This window comes from Notolabrus celidotus, chromosome 2, assembly GCF_009762535.1.
Source record: "Notolabrus celidotus isolate fNotCel1 chromosome 2, fNotCel1.pri, whole genome shotgun sequence".
Classification (NCBI taxonomy): Eukaryota; Metazoa; Chordata; class Actinopteri; order Labriformes; family Labridae; genus Notolabrus; species Notolabrus celidotus.
The window spans coordinates 30,339,569-30,355,831 of record NC_048273.1 but is presented as its reverse complement, the minus strand read 5'-3'; the positions used below and the strand labels follow the sequence as shown (position 1 = coordinate 30,355,831).

The window sequence follows — 16,263 nt, the reverse complement described above, 5'->3', positions numbered from 1 at the left end:
ATTTACAAGCCCGGTGATTAATCATTAAAAACATGAAAAGGTTTTCTGTCAAAAACAATGCCAAATGCGTTCTTTTCCCTGAATCAAATTTTCCTTCACGACACAATGTATATAGCTGACAGTATTTAATATCTACGGATCGTATTGAGGGGTTCAAAACGTTAAACACGCTGAATATCAACATTTGGAGCAGGATCATAATCTTTGCGGACACACAGTCATGATAGTGAAGGCTCAGACTACAACATGTGGATTTACTGCAACAAGGGAACTGAACAGAAACATATTCAGACTCACAGTGTCCAGTTTTCTGTCTATTCGTACTTATTGAGAAAAATAAGCATGTGAACGCGGTCAGGTGTCAGCCGGGGGCGCAACCAGGTCATAATCAGTCCGGCTGAGAAAAAAAGCACTCATAGAGACCTTTCACTCAGCCACAGCCCCCAGCTGAACGTCTCCGCTGTGCGCAACACCTTTAGTTGGCTGATTCACATCGAAACATGCTTTAAACATAAAACACCTCCCTGATAGCTGAACGAAATATAAGACCACATGATGTTTGTTCCACCTGATATAAAATCGAAACAAAAAAATGTGTTCAAGTGCGTTCTGAACAATTAATGAATCGATAATAATCGATTCATTGTTGACATCCCTACTGTGTGCACAATCACAACAATAAAATTCCACCACTCCAACTTTGTAAGCAGGGTGTAAGTGGTGTCTGTTGTTCCGCAGTGAGAAGAACAGATCTTCTTTTAAATAGGAATAGAGGCAATATGTTCTGATAGAGGAACAGCAAAGCCATGCATTAATTATCCGGGGACACCTGACACAGCCAGAATAAATCATAGTCAGTTCTTCCTGTCTATGTTTTGCTTTTGCTGGCCAAGAGGCAGAAGCTTGGTTTCCTGCCAGCTGTAGCTCCAATTTCTGCTGCAGAGAAATCTTACCGTGACCGCATCATAGTCCAAATCCCAGTGGAATATAAGGCTCACACGTTGAGTTATGAAGAAGGCTAATGTTGGACTATATGCTGACATCAAATGACAAAGTTTCAAAGTATAGGAAAAGTGTCCCACAAAGAAGTTTTTTGAGGTACATGAATATTCATTATACGTGATGAATCAATAGACTGAGGCAGGATGAAGTGATTGTATAATGAAGACTTATCTTTTAGGCTTATGGAAACCATGCAGGTCAGTTCACTTAGTCTGACTTTAACGTGTCATTATAATGAATCTTCTGTTTTATAGAGGAGAAGGAGAGTTAGGGGTACATACCACATGAGTGAAAGATCACACTCTGTTTTCTCTTTGCTCCCCCCCCCCCTCTCTCCTTCTTTTGGTCTCTCCCCTCGGGTGCTGACTCAGTTTAACAGAGCAACCTGATCCTGCAGGTTTCTAAGCAGCAGCTTCATTCAGCTTTCACTACCTACAGTATGCATCACTGTCTCATTGAAAAGTCTGAAGTCAGACTTCTTACTCAGCCGCTGAGTTTTCCTTAATCTTGTTGTAGAATTTTGCAGGTTAAATGGAAGGAGTTACACTACCAGTCAGAAGTTTGGACACACCTTCTCATGCAATGGTTTATTTATTTTGATTATTGTCAACATTGTAGATTAATACTGAAGACATCAAAACTATGAAATCATCTGGTTTTGCCATAATCTGGATTACAACAGTAGTCAAATAAAGCTATCCATTGTGTACTAACCCTACCTCTGAACAACACAACTGATGGTCTCAAACACATTAAGAAGGCAAGTCATTCTACAAATGAACTCTTGACAAGGCTCATGTTAATTAGAAACCAGTCCAGGAGACCACTTCATGAAGCAGACTGGGATAATACCAAGAGTGTGCAAAGCTGTCATGAAGGAAAAAGGGGGCTACTTTACAGAATCTAAAATATAGAACAGATTCTGGTTTGTTTAACAAGTTTTGTTAATTAAATAATTCCATATGTTCTTTCATAGGTTTGATGTCTTCAGTATTAATCTACAGTGTTTATAATAATTAAAATAAATACAAACCCTTGAATGAGAAGGTGTTTCCAAACTTTTGACTGGTAGTGTACATGAGATAGATATTCCCATGATAACTCTGAGACTTTAAGTACTTGTGTCAGAACTAAAGTGGACTGAAGTGTTATGAAGCCGTTTTACTGATCAGATCATTTGTTTAGCTTTTCTCTCTGATTTGGTCCTCGGCCTTCTTATAAAACCTTATCAATCGGTTTCACAGCAACCATAAATAAACTGCATTATATTTAGATTTATTGCTTTATTTTTCTTTGTTTACATGTTTTATTTATGTATTTATTTGTTACATTTCAGCCCGTGTTGCACGTTTGACATCATTGTACCTGTGACAGCATGCAATATATCATCCTACATTTATCACCCTGTCTGAATGTGACACTGAACCTCTATGTGATCATATTAACTTGATTCTTCTCTCTCTCCACTTTCTCCTTTTTTATCCTCTGTTTCTTTTTCTTACTTACTCCATGCTACCTTTTTACCTCACCCTTCGCTCTGCTCTTCCAACCTTCCCCCCTTCCAGTCTCTATCAGCCCCCCAGGCGCAGACCCTCAGCTGTGTGGAGTCCCTGTGCTGCTACCAACATGGGCAGAGCGGCTGTTCCCGCCTGGCCAGCTTCATGGAGCAAATGACCGGACAGTGCCGATCCAGCACCAACCATTGCACCGCATCCAGCCGCAGCAACAGGTGGGGAGGACGCCGACTGCAGGAAACAATGATTATGAATCCTGATGAGCGCCCAACACCTCAAGGTTTCAAAAATTTGGGCTGCAGTCCCGACAGCTATAGGCCTTAATGTGGCTCCGACTCTACTGTAAGTCTTTCTTGTTCCGATCCACGGTTGAGCATGCGAGTGTTGGGAAGCAGGGTGTCAGACGGTGAAGGAGACGGGTGTTAGGGTGCGGTGAGAAAAAACTGTGGGACAAACGAGGAGGTAGACCCTGAAGATGTTTGACCTCATGGACTACACTTTTTTGTAAGCGTGTGCTGGGAGAGTTCGGAGTCTGGACGTGTGTGTTACAGCTCATATCCACAGCAGTGTACTATCAGAAATATAACCGTCACCAAAACCACAAAGACCAATGTCTGACTAGATTGTTATGGCCATGGCTTCGATACAGCATGCACATGTGGATGTTTGGAAGTCTAGACAGGGAGGTTTGGTACCCTGAAAGCTCTTACTGCAGATCTGCTGGCACCTACCAGGTCTCATTAATACAATATGTAACCTGTCTTGTTTGTGAAGCCTCTGCATTGAGGCGGGTCTGTCTGTTAGTCTATGTCTGTATTTCCTAACCACCCAGGCTGTGCTCTGTTTTCTGTCTGCTCTGTCTTTCCTGACTTTTCTTTGTCCTGAAAATCACATGGTTGTTGTCCAAATAGGAGTTTGCCTCATTGGTCCAACCTGCTAATGCACTTTAACAGATGTCTATGTGTCATTTCATTTGATCTGTTAGCTTCTGTTCACTTTCTGTACTGTCCAGGAGGTCCTCTCTTTTTCCCCAGAGGTCTTCTCCCCTTGTGGTTCAGCCTGATAATGGTTTTTCGATCATTACTGAAATGATCCAGTCACCACATTTGTTTGTGAAACTTTATAAATATTTACCTGTGCTTGAAGAGACGTGCAAGTGCTTCGTTCTTAAGTGATGGTTTAGTCTTGAGTTGCACTTTGCAGTTTTGTATTTTGGCATCCCTGAAAGGTAGAGAGAGGTTGAAGTGATGAAACTTGATGCCTGTTTGCCGCACTCCCAGTAAGTGCAGGTGAAAATTTTGACTCTGCTGCTGCACCACTTTGTGAGAAAGCAAGATAAAGCAACAGTAACTTTTTTTTTCTTTCATAATTTATTTTTGCCGAGGGCAGCTTTAAGCGGAGTACACTGAGGTCACATTTTGCTTGGCTGACCAATCTGCAGATTCAGTGTTTTTGTGTCTTTTTACCTGAATCCCAGTGACTCAGAGGGGGCCATTGATTAATTGACCTGATCAACCCTTTCTGCTGAGCAATCAATAATCTCAAAAACAACTTGGGACACCTAGTATTGATTACATCTGTAATGAAGATGTAGCAGTCTTGTTCTTCTTTGTGTTTAAGTCTTTTTCTTGGGGCCTTGCAGCAAGTTGCATGGTGTGGGAATGCATGTTTGTTTGTCCATGTTTGTGTGTGTGTTTGCTTGTTAGGGATGCACTGATCCCTCCCTCTCTTCAGCCCCTCTGGATATAAATCATCAGACTCTCTGTGGTCAGTTTAGGATAAAGTTAGAAAACACAGTCTCACAGCAGAGACATGAAGTTGATACTGGTTGTAACATTTTAATTATCTGCCAGGTCTGTGTGCAACTAGTGAACATGTAATCATCTAGGCCCGTATGCACGCCCAGCCATTAAACAAACGGGACCATTAGTCTGAACGTACCGTTATGGAACAGCCCATTTGGCCGTAGCGTTAGCCACATGCACGACTGCAAATAATTGGTCAATTAACTAATTGCGCTATGAAAGCGAGTCTGGTGCAAAACGTCATATGTCCAGGGTACCTCCTGGAAAACCCCAATCTAACAAATTTGAATTGCACATGCCTACTACGCATAAACGACAATAAACATGGCGAGCGGTACGGGTGTGACCGAGAGAAGATCAAGAAAAAACTAATTTTCAGCAGAAGAAGAAATTGACATTTTATTACAATAATATAGAATGAACAAACAGCTGTTATCAGCAAGTCAGTCATCAAAGATAACAAACAAGGAGAAAGGGAAAGTTTGGCTTCAGATCTTGAACTGGGTAAGTGCGTGTGGTGTTTCTGAGCGCACAGTAGAAGGCCTACAAAATATAATAAGCAACATGAAAGCGGCTTTGTGTGACAAGCACCGCCACCAACGTGGTCCAGGTGGAGGACCACCACCTGTCACCCCATTGAAGGATGAGGACTTGTTAATGGAGTTGTTTGGGAAGGATTCACTTCACAGTGTTGCTGGTAGGTTACCGAAGAATTATGTCGTGTCTCCTAAATCTAAATTTGCTTTATATTTCGACATCCTCAAACTTTTCCAAAGGATTCGTTCGATCCCTAAATATGCGTTAGCAGCTGTAATGGTGGGGTCTGCCGCCACTACATGTAATGTTTTGGTGGGGCGTTATCCTGGCTCATGCATACCACTGATCAAATATTTTTCACCATTAGTACAAACGGACCGTTTTCATAGCTAATGGCTAGACATGCATACGGGCCCTAATCATTTACACCTCACATTATCCTCACACAGTGTTGGTTGGGACATGCACTGCAAAACAATCTCTTTTAATTGTTGTCAGAATCATTGTGCTGAAAGAAAGGGAACTATTTCTTTAGCTTCAGGGTCAGATTACCTCTAAATGCATGATTCACTTTTGATGAATTTCCTCCTCTTGGAATGATTGATTTGTTTTCTGACCTTGGCACGAAGTCGCCAATTGGATTCTTCCAGCTGAGCAAACAGCATCCAATTTGTACTCCCAGACGGATAAACATAAACAATGAACATGAGTAAAATGCTTTGCTTGGCTGTTCTTTACACTGTAGATACAAAAAGAACTATCAGATACTAAGACTGGGGCTGGATTTGAAGGGTTTGTTTCACTCGTTAACGCCACCTCTCTGCTTGTTTTCTCTTCTCTCTCTTTCACCTTCTCCGTCCCTCACCTCCCCCTCTCTTTTTCTTTATGGAAATAAGAGTAAGAGAGAGACCCAGCCCACATCTGGCCTTAATGCTACGATACTGCCATAGGGGGAAAGGGATTACATCCACCCAGTCCTATATTACATACATATCTACTGGATGGGACATATATAGCAAGCATATTTACTGACATATATAAAGAATAAAGTATTTATCTATTATATATTGGAAGTGTTGCTTGCTGCTTTTCATAGCATATTTTTGCAGCACTGAATGTCGGCCTCGGCTAAATCCTGACTTCAGCAGGAACGGTCCATGTGTGGCGTTCAAACCCTATACAACAATCTCTGCCCGCTCAGAGTTGTTCACCACGAAACAAGAAAGTACAATAAGCTTTTCCAAGAGTCTTGAATATTTTTGCTTGAACAAATGTACCCGGTAGTGATCGGATGCATCAATTTAAGAGAATATATCAGCAACCTCTACACCCACATAAGCATTTAAACCTTCTGACATCAGTATTTATCAACAAATGTCAAGCCTGCTTGTTGGAAAACTGATGAAGACTTCATCTTCTTGCACACTTTAAATATATAACCCAAAGATGGAGACTAAGCTGTGGTCTGACACCCCTCGTTCCCGCCTCCCGTTCTCCTGGAAGAAAAGGGTCACATCCAAACCCAGAGAGACTGCTGGGAAATGTAGTCTCAGAGAGTCCACTTTCATGTATCTATGAGTCTTTTTCTACTGGATCCTGAAGCCTTATATGTGCTTCTGAGAAGAGGCCAACTTTGAGGGCGTGTTTGTTTTATCACCTGGTGTGTGATAGGTGGGTGGGGTATGGGACTCCATCTGTCTTATCCATGACTGGCTGAAAAAACAAGAACGCCCAGACTTTGTCTTGTTGCATGGGGGCTGCTGTTGCCTTTGTATACGATGTAAACCTGTATGTAACTGTGCCTCCTTCACACACTCCTCCTCTTGCACCTGTGTGTTTCTCTCCTGTGTGTCTTTGTCATTCTGTGTCTGAAATCTGCATAATGTTGCTCGACCTTCTGAATTAATTATTCATGTGCTGTCCACGTCCCCCTTGAGCTTCGTCTTGACAGAAATCTGCCTGATCTGTTCTTTTCTTGGGTTCATGTTTCCACCGGCTCATCCCAAAACTGTTCTGGTGCTAACGTCCTCTTTGCTCAGTCCTTACCCCGGGATGCAAAGACGCTTTTAGCACTCAGATGTTGCCCTAGGTAGAGTGCCTAGCAAGTGATGTCACTCAGCAGCATAGTTCAACTCCCCAGGTGTCTCTGTTTACCTCTTTAGAAGGTCTCAAAACGGTTGTCTTCATCTAAGGTCGTGAGGTTTATTCCGAGCAGCTGACATTTAGAGATCCAGAAATATGTGAGGGTGTGGATGGACATGTGCAGGGATCAAGATGGAGAAACTTCACAGTCTTCTTTCGTCATATCTCCAGCCTGTAAAAGCTGCACACTCACATACACACATATTTTCTTGGATGTGCTTGCACAGTCATGTGAGGATCAGGAGCAGCAGCTAGAAAGGCGTCAGGGTCTCTGCTCCTCCCTGCTGGTGCTTTGAGGCACAAACTCTGATCATTGACTCTGGTTCTACTGTGACGTGAGTCAGCACGGAGGTGGTCGTGGGTAGTATCGTGACCTTGTAGCAAGCTATCACTTCCATGACGTATCCATGTTGTTTGATGTTCATGTCCATGTGAATCACTGGCCTTTAGTTTGAAGGTGTATGAGCTGTTTGTGGATGGATGAGACCGTGCCATGGCTGTGTTTGTTACCAAGGAAATCCAGCTTGCTAAGCTAATAACAGAAGGGACTGTGCCATCCTTATGTTACTAAATAAGAAGATCTAGATTTTATACTGTATTTTGTTTACATATTGAAAGTTGTGAAAGAGTATTTTTTCAGTAAATGTGAAGAGATGAAAAGAAGAGAACAGTCCTGGGTGTCTTGAGAGTGAATATATGAGGCAAGAATGTTGAACGCTGTTTTACCGATTCATTTGTCTTTCTGATGTTTGTGTTGATTTTCATCATCTCACTTCCTACAACAACAAACCAGAGACACATTCAGAAACAAACAAAAAAAGTTGAAATCAACTAAATGGAAAAAAAAGCTTTAGCAGTGCTGAACCTTTAACTTTATTTTAATGAGATATGAGGAGTAATGTACCAAAGAGCAAATGAGCAGAAACACGTTAATTTAATCAAAATCCTTAAGCTGCCTGAGCCACACTCTGAAGGACGGAGATCTAAAATGACTTCACACTGCTGCTCTTCTCGACTAATTAGGTCTATGAGAGATTACAGGAGACACTTGGATTTAAACTTGCACTTATTTTCTTCTCCAGGTTTGTTTTTTTATCAATCCGCATGTCCTCAAGACGGAAAATTCAACACCCTTGAGTTTTAATTAGTATAAATTATTATTCACGGTGCTCTGGCATGCTATGTTTGGACTCATTAATGCTACTAATGCCAGTGTTGGAAGTACAGTTGTCACTAGTCTTATTGTATCTGCCCTGTTAAACATGGATGGACTGAAATGCTAGAGCTGGGCGATATTGGAAATTATATTATCACGATAAAATATTTCATATCAGTAGATATCGATAATTATCATGATAAATATCAAATCATTATTTCATTTGAATTCAAAGGCAGATTTTTGGTCCTGAGTGAAAGTTGAAGAAACCAGACATTTTGTTAGCTTCTTCCCAAATTTCGTTTTCTGATAAACTTCTTGAATCAATCATTTCTGAGGGTAATAAGTACGTAAGATGTGTAAGTTCTCTTCCTTGTCGCTGTCGCTTGTTTCAGCTCTGTTTACATTCGTCTTTAAGCCCCGCCTACCTCTAACCCTGCGACGTGATTGGCTGTTCAATGCCATCATCTTATTCGGTCTACTGTTGGGTGGCAGCGTTTAAGGCTCATTAGCGACCCTCCCTAATCAGTGGATGGGACGTGTAATTACAGGTTTAAATATATTAAACTTTTATTGAACATTTGGTATATTTATATTGAGAAAAATTATATATACGATATATACGATATATATACGATAATAAGCGTTATTGAATTATCGCCCTGCCCTATGAAATGCCCCCATAAGTTACTCTTACTCTTTACTTTTTTAACAAACTTCTGTTTATAGTTAGAAGATTAATATTCACTGATGCCTACAGCTAAAGAAGCACTCCGGACTATATTTTTCTAGAAACAAAAATATCTTTGGTTTTTTTTCAGGTTTAAAAATTGTAGCTAATACCTGAGATATATAGGGACTGAAATGGAGATGTTTTTGCTCTCCATATCTTATTTTTAAAATGTTTCTAGGTTGTTTAAATTGAGTTCACAGAAACTGAGTCACCCCTCATGTGACTTCATGACGAGATGCTCTTCACTGTTGTTGCTAACACCATCTAACCCATCACTAACTCTTCACTCTTCCATCCCTCACCCCCTGCTTTTCCCAGCCTGGATGTGCACTTACACAAATGTCTAGACAACTGTACTTTAGCTGCTGACAGTGGAGACCGCTCCCCTCTCTCCTCTATAGCATTCATACACGCACACACGCACGCACGCACGCACGCACGCACGCACGCACGCACGCACGCACGCACGCACGCACGCACGCACGCACACACACACACACACACACACACACACACACACACACACACACACACACACACTGACCCAGTCAGTCCTCTAACCCTCAGTCACTGCTGCCTGTTTTCAGGTCTTGGAGCGACACAGAGAACTTCTACTCCAATGATCGCAGCATCCTGACCCTGTCACCCATCGAGGCTACCCACTGCTGACTCCCGGGGGTCTCGAGCACACAGTGAGGGAGAGAGCTACCACTCCGCTCTGAGTCACAATCACACCACCACACCCCATGGCACCGTTTTACGCACCTACTTCAGTTTGCAGTCGATGCACTCTCAGCACAGATGGGAGCTCTCAGAGTTTATCAAACCAAAGGACCTGGCTGGTTGCAACAGGCTGCGAATCAATCAACAGATGACCACGTGATTCGAGCTGCAACTGGAAGGAAATAATACATGAAGTGTTGAGAACGTCACGATGGTATGAAGCTGACGTCTGAAGATGATCCAGTCAACATCTGAGCAGCAACAATTATCTTTCTCCTGCTGCTCACAGCTCGGCAGCTGCATGTGACAGCATCATATTAAATTTCAGCTGACTCAACATGAAAGAACTAATGTCAGATAACAGGTACATGAACTTTAAACCAGATATTTATTTTTCTTTATCGGCACAGTTGCGAACCTGTTAGTTTCTTGCTACTGACATTGAAATGATCCCGTCAGTAATTTGTTGAACCAGGAGGGAGATTCACGACAGTCTGGACCTTTTGGCTGCAGATATCCGTCCATGTCAGACGTCAGTCCTCCTTGAATCAGTGCATCCTTAGCGTTGGAATCTTACCGAGCTGGTTTGGACTTGCTGACACTGTACTGTGTTTAAGACACCGGCTGTCAGGAACGTACATGTAGCACCAAGACACAGCTTAACAGACTGTACAAAGTCTACATGTGTCAGCTAACAGCTGAGGCCCAACAAGATGTTACTTCCATAAACTCCCGTAGCTCAGAGGATCATCATTTCTCATCCTGATGGAAAGGGAAACATCCCGTAGCTTTAGGAGCCGTACTGGCTCTGTAAACATCCAGACTTGTTTCCCTTCAGAGCTGCAGAACTCCCTGAATACTGTGGAAGGAGATTCATCTCTATAGCAGAACCAAAGACCAAAGGATTGAGACTGGAGTGTCAAAGATGAAGATGCGTTTATTTTTGTGCCTGATTGTACAGAAGCTTATACTGTTGAGAAGACTTTTGTTATTGCCCGCGCTGCTTTCAGGCCTCTCAGTCCTCGGCACGGTGCTCTGAAGGAGGTCGGTTTGGGGCCTGTTTGAAAAGCCATACATTTTCCTGAGTTTATATTACTGGTAGATTATCAGAGGTACTACAGATAGAAGCTGTTTGAGCCTGTTGTCACTCTGTGTTTGGACCCTTGTTCCCCTTGAATGCCTTTTCTGTTTCGGCCTGGTTAGCAGAAGCATCTCAGCATTAGAGACCTCACTGCTCTGGGGACATTCAAAGAGGGTAGGATCAAATGTCCGAGCCTCTGAACATCCACATTAGAAGTAGAATCATCCCTCTCAGTTTCCTAAAAATATGTCCTGAGTATCGGCTCGGATAATGGTCCCATTTCTTCTCCGGCGAGACAAAAATGGCTCTAATGGCGAGATGCTTTCCCAAACTGCGGCTGATGCATGTCAACCCAGACAGCAGAATGTCTCTATCTTTAGAGGGATAGCTTTAGCAGATAAATATATAGTTCAGCTTTGACAGAGAGGAAACGAAAAGCAGAACATTTGCACAAGTCACATATCAGAATCACGTCTTCTTGTTTTAAACTCATCGTTCGTCTTTTCACCATCAAAATCATCCATCGTTATTTTGCTGTTTCTGTTTTTTGCCTTGTGTGTATATCCTCATGTCGAAGAAGCATTTGTGCGTGCGTGAGTGAGTGTGTGTGTGTGGGAGTATTGGTGTTTGTGTGCGTCAGCCATGCTGGTTGAAGGAAATACGGTACGGACGCCTTGTTTTAAGGTCTTGAATGATCCTCTAAGGTCGAAAGTATCTTTATTGTCCTCGGTTTGTCAGGACGGGGTATTCGGTGTTTAGGGTACAGACCAAAATAACAACATATCAGGTACTATGATGAAACGGCTCAAGTTAAACAAAACCTCCATTGAATCTTTTTGATGCTCGGATACAGACAAATTAATGAATTAAAGCATTATGAGTGGACAGTCAGATACTTGAAGCAGACTTTGATTACATGTAAAGATGAGTTGATCTAAATGCTGCAGATGTGTCACAATATCACACCTGGTGAAGTAGAAGGAAGAAGGTAACTTAAAATCTCTATCGCCATTAGAGCCCTGCTGATAGATTGTTTGACCAATATCGACGCTGTTGATGCTGTTTTCCAGCGTTCCCACATATAAAAACCCTTTAATCAGAACATATCATGAACATATCTTAATGTTTGAAGTGATGTAGAAAGGCCATGATGTAGTTTTTCTTACAGCCAACAGAAGTGACTGGAAATGTGTCGAAGAATCAGCCGTCTGAAGACTCCTTAATATATTACAAAAGGTCAATTTCAATCGCAGTTCAACTAATTCATACGTCAGCTGCCATATTTGTGATATTTGTATCAGTCTGAGGAACCCGTATCCGTCGGGCTCTAATTGTTACACCATCACTTTAACAGTGTGGTTTTCAAATTTGCAGCTCAAGAGTTTGCCCTCTTCCTCAGAAGTATCAATACAATGAGCTGTTTCTGGTTTCAAGAGAAGTCCGTCTACTCCAGAAGTTTGCCGAACACAGACAGGAGTGTAACGTAGGAACCTTTTTGTAGACAACCGTTTTAGACTCGACATCTTCAACCACACCACACTGACCGGTCCCTGCCTCTGCTCACACAGGGAGCAGACAGAGTTACACGATGTTTCTGGGGTCACTGTTTCGATGATGTTTTTACTCGTCATCTTTGTTTCTCTTCTCGACGGTTCATTGTTGGATGCGTACCTGGGCCTGTTATATCCTGTCTGTATGCGGGTGATGCTCAAAGTATCTATTTATTATTATTGCTGTATGTTTTTTTCTGTTTTGTTTTGAACATTTGTTACATATGAATTTATATTTGTTGAATATTCACGGTCTGAATGAAGATTGTTTCAGGTTCTCATGTAATCAGACGGTTTAAACTCCATCCAAGCTTTTTCTTTTGTTTCACCTGGGAGCTGCACACCAGAGTTTTATTATCACTGACTATTAAAGGAATGCTTCCAGTTACACAACAACTCAACAGATAATGTTTATTTTTATATTGTTTGAACTGTTTGGGTGTGTTGAAAACAGTCTACCTGTACACACCTATGAAAGCTGTTATCTGTACCTGGACCTAAACAAATACAGTCCTGTTTATTCTGCTACCATGTTGTTTTGTTACCTTGTTGTCTCTGCAGGGAGCTGAGAAATAAACCTTGATAATAGAGGTATGTAACAGGCAGGAATGTCCTTTAAACTGGAATTGCATTATGGGGATCCAGTTGTCCAATTGTAGGATCCAGTGTTTCCAGAGCTTGACTTATATTTTGGACTTTGCCTTTGATGCATTTAATTTGATGTTTTTCTATGAAACTTTATTGAAATGCAACACTAGATTCACGAGTATCCCTTTAACACTTTCCTCACAAAACACTGGATCCTACAGGTTCTGAAAGGATCACTCTGCCTAGTAAACGTCAACAACATGAAGTTAAGAAGCCAACAGTGAGACGCCCCTTATGACAACATACAGGTCTTTTTTTTTAACTTTGCAAGAGCCAAAGGCATGCCAATGCTCTCACCAACAGAGTAAAACTTCTTGTGAAAATTAAATGTTTCTGGTATCCGTTCATATTACATGATAAATGTCCAGACTAGGTAATCAACATTTCTGATGCAAGCTAAGATGGCAAGAACAATCCCCCAGCTCTAAATTCTGCAACTCGGAGCGATCCAGAAGAAAATGAACTTCTTTGACCCTGAAAGTTAAATCAAAATTTGGCATTCCACCTCTCTTGAATAATGAAATTTGCTCAAGTGTGCATCAGGACTTCCAAGATTCAGAGCTGTGACCCTGTGGAGTTACTGAATGACAGCAGAGCAGATGGCAGAGGAGGGAGTCCTCCCTGACCCAAGGCAAGAAAGTCTGAGCTGTGCAGAAAACACCTGCAGTGGTAGAGTCGCTCTGATGCCCCCTTGTGCTCAGATTTGGAGACCCAACAACTTCAGAATTACCCAGAGAGATTGTGGCATCAGAACTCTTTGGCATAAATAAATACAGAATTACATACAGGGGGGGGGGGAAAGCAAGTAAATGCCTGAAATATGATAACTAATAATAATTCCAGTAATCGCAAGACACTATAAATAAAAGTGAGTAAATTTAAGTTGGATTTCTGAAAGTCGCTTTTCCAATGTGTCCGTCAGAAAGAGCGAGACATGATATGACCTGAAATGACTCGCAACAAAGCTCTTATTTTGAAAAGAAGCAGGAAGAAGAAACATCAAAAACAAAAATTTGAGTTTTTAAATAATCCTTAAAAACTTGACGGTTATTTTCAAGTATTTCCAACACATTGGGTCTCCATATTCAGCTGTGTTTAAAGTGAAACAAGAGCACGTCAATGTAGTCATCCCTGTTTTTACTGAGACTGTTTCCAGGTACAGATTTTTTGTTTCATATCACATGTAATCAGGGGCAGTTGTTCTTCAATGATATCTTGAAGCAGAGCATCACAGCACTGACGTCATCAAAGCTTCATCACAGCAGAGCAGAGCGGTTTGGATACGAGGCCTCCTCCTCCGGGGTATTTCTGGACTCGGATAACTCGGCCACATAGTTCGACAAATTATCTTTTAATATTTGATACAGATGATGAAGGAGTCATCCATCAGAAGCACCATTCAAGTTTAATTAGATATGAAAGACAAAAAGAGATGTTCAATTCAGTCCACAAGCACGTCTTGAACGTACTCCTACTGCTCAAAATATTGGCTTTGATAACGGAGAAATAAATCATGTTAAGGTCATTATGCCATCTTTTGTTTTAATCCCTGAAAACTTTCACCTTCAAGAAAATTAGCTGGAAGGAAACTTTTGAACTCTTGTAAAAATGCTGACTTCAGTGCTGATGTGCTCTTTGAAATCCCAGCCCGTGGTTTGCAGACTTGAATCAAATTAAGGTCTCCCTCGATCAAATCAGCCAAAAAGAGGAATCTAAATGAAATGTCAACGATCAGTTTGTGCAGCAGATCGTCCTGTGACTCAGCATCAGCCTGTGAGACTCCAGACTGCTGCTGAACGGCTTGATGAAATCATGTTTTATTCTCTCCTGTCGTCATATATCATGCTGCAATCAAACGACCAACACGCCACGTCTTCTGTTGACTGATATCTGTCTGTCCGTCCGTCCTTCTGTCTGTAATTCTGTCTTATAGCTGATGTTTATGAAGATGCGGTTCTATTTACGAAATAAATACATTTTTAAGAAAGACCCCTGGAGTGTGACTTGATTCATTTCACAGTCTTTCAATGTGAGACAGACCTGATCCTGACAGCTGATGAGCTTAGGTCTGACTGAGAGAGACACAATGAAGAGTGAGTATCAGGGTGTTGGCAGAGATTAATTCCACACAATACAGCACACTGATTGATCCTGTAATGAGATCTGACTACAGCTCTTCAGTAACTCTTATATCATTCCATAATTTCAGTTAGAATCAACAGAAAACTAATCTGCATGTATTTAATTTCTACTGTGGCCCAAATTAAAAATCATTGTTTGACAGAAATAACAATATGAAGTGTTTTAAACTCTTAATCATTCTAAATTAATCCACTTAAAGGCCTTTTTCTGATCGTCTCTCTCTTCAGCTACAGTAGATGTTTTGTGAGTCGCAAAGGTTTAGATTTTTCCCTTTTTATTCCACGTTTGTCTCGTGTTGAGGATTGTTATTGACATTAACGTTCAAACAGTATAAAGAGCCATGCTTCTGGTGACATTGAGATATTTTACAGTACTTTCAAAAAAGCAACGGTAGATTTATTGCTATCTAAACGGGAACGTTTGCACCGTATCTATGCACGTGGATTTTGATTGAACCAAATATACTTTTATGTGTGTGTGAGCGGCTGAAGCAGGGGTAGAGATCAAGGGGAGGCTTCTTAGCCAACCGCAAATAGTGTGTTCTCTAGGATTGATATCATATAAAATAGGGATGCACGATATTATCGGCACATTATTGGTATCGGCCGATATTGGCTTTAAAATGAACTATTGGCCGATATAATTAACCGCTAAAATAATGCGCTGCTGCACACATGTTGGGCTCAAGTTTAAGTTCAATTTGAATTGAAGCAGCAGTCTGTAAGGTACATGTAGCTGACTAATTTAGGCACATTTACTGTCAAAGAGTAAACCATTTCATTTAATTTGGATTTAATTGCTGTACAGTTGTGCTTTTCACATGTTCCCTGTGAACAGAGGTTAGGTTTACTTACTATGTCAAATGTGAAATTAGCCAAATTTGCCCTGGTTGATTGTCTCAGGGAGAGCATCATCCAAGTTTTAAGTAGGATTTATCTTTTTGTATGAATTATGTTTGAAAGCAATTGTCGTAAATAAATATGCAGTTTTCAATATTAAGTATTTTTCTTATTTTGCACAAGAAATGAATATTACATAACAAACATGATACGAATATCACCATAACACTGTGCGCTTATTCCAATACAGAAGAGAATTGATGATGTCTGTAATTAGGTGTGCAGAAAAATTTATCGGTATCGGTAATCGGCTAAATGAGTTGTAAAATAACAGCCTATCGGATATCGGCAAAAAATCCAATATTGTGCATCCGTAATATTAAAGGTATTA

General features: G+C 41.1%; 1 protein-coding gene across 1 annotated transcript in view; it reads left to right on the top strand.

Annotated features, from left to right (window-relative positions):
* atp11b (ATPase phospholipid transporting 11B (putative)) overlaps positions 1–14,880 on the top strand; it is a 67,392-nt gene extending 52,512 nt beyond the window's left edge. Inside the window, exons 29-30 of the mRNA XM_034705366.1 lie at positions 2,568–2,731; positions 9,477–14,880. Coding sequence (XP_034561257.1) covers positions 2,568–2,731; positions 9,477–9,558 — 246 coding nt within the window. The 3' untranslated portion in view covers positions 9,559–14,880. The remainder of the gene's footprint in view (positions 1–2,567; positions 2,732–9,476) is intronic.
* Positions 14,881–16,263: the final 1,383 nt, after the last annotated feature.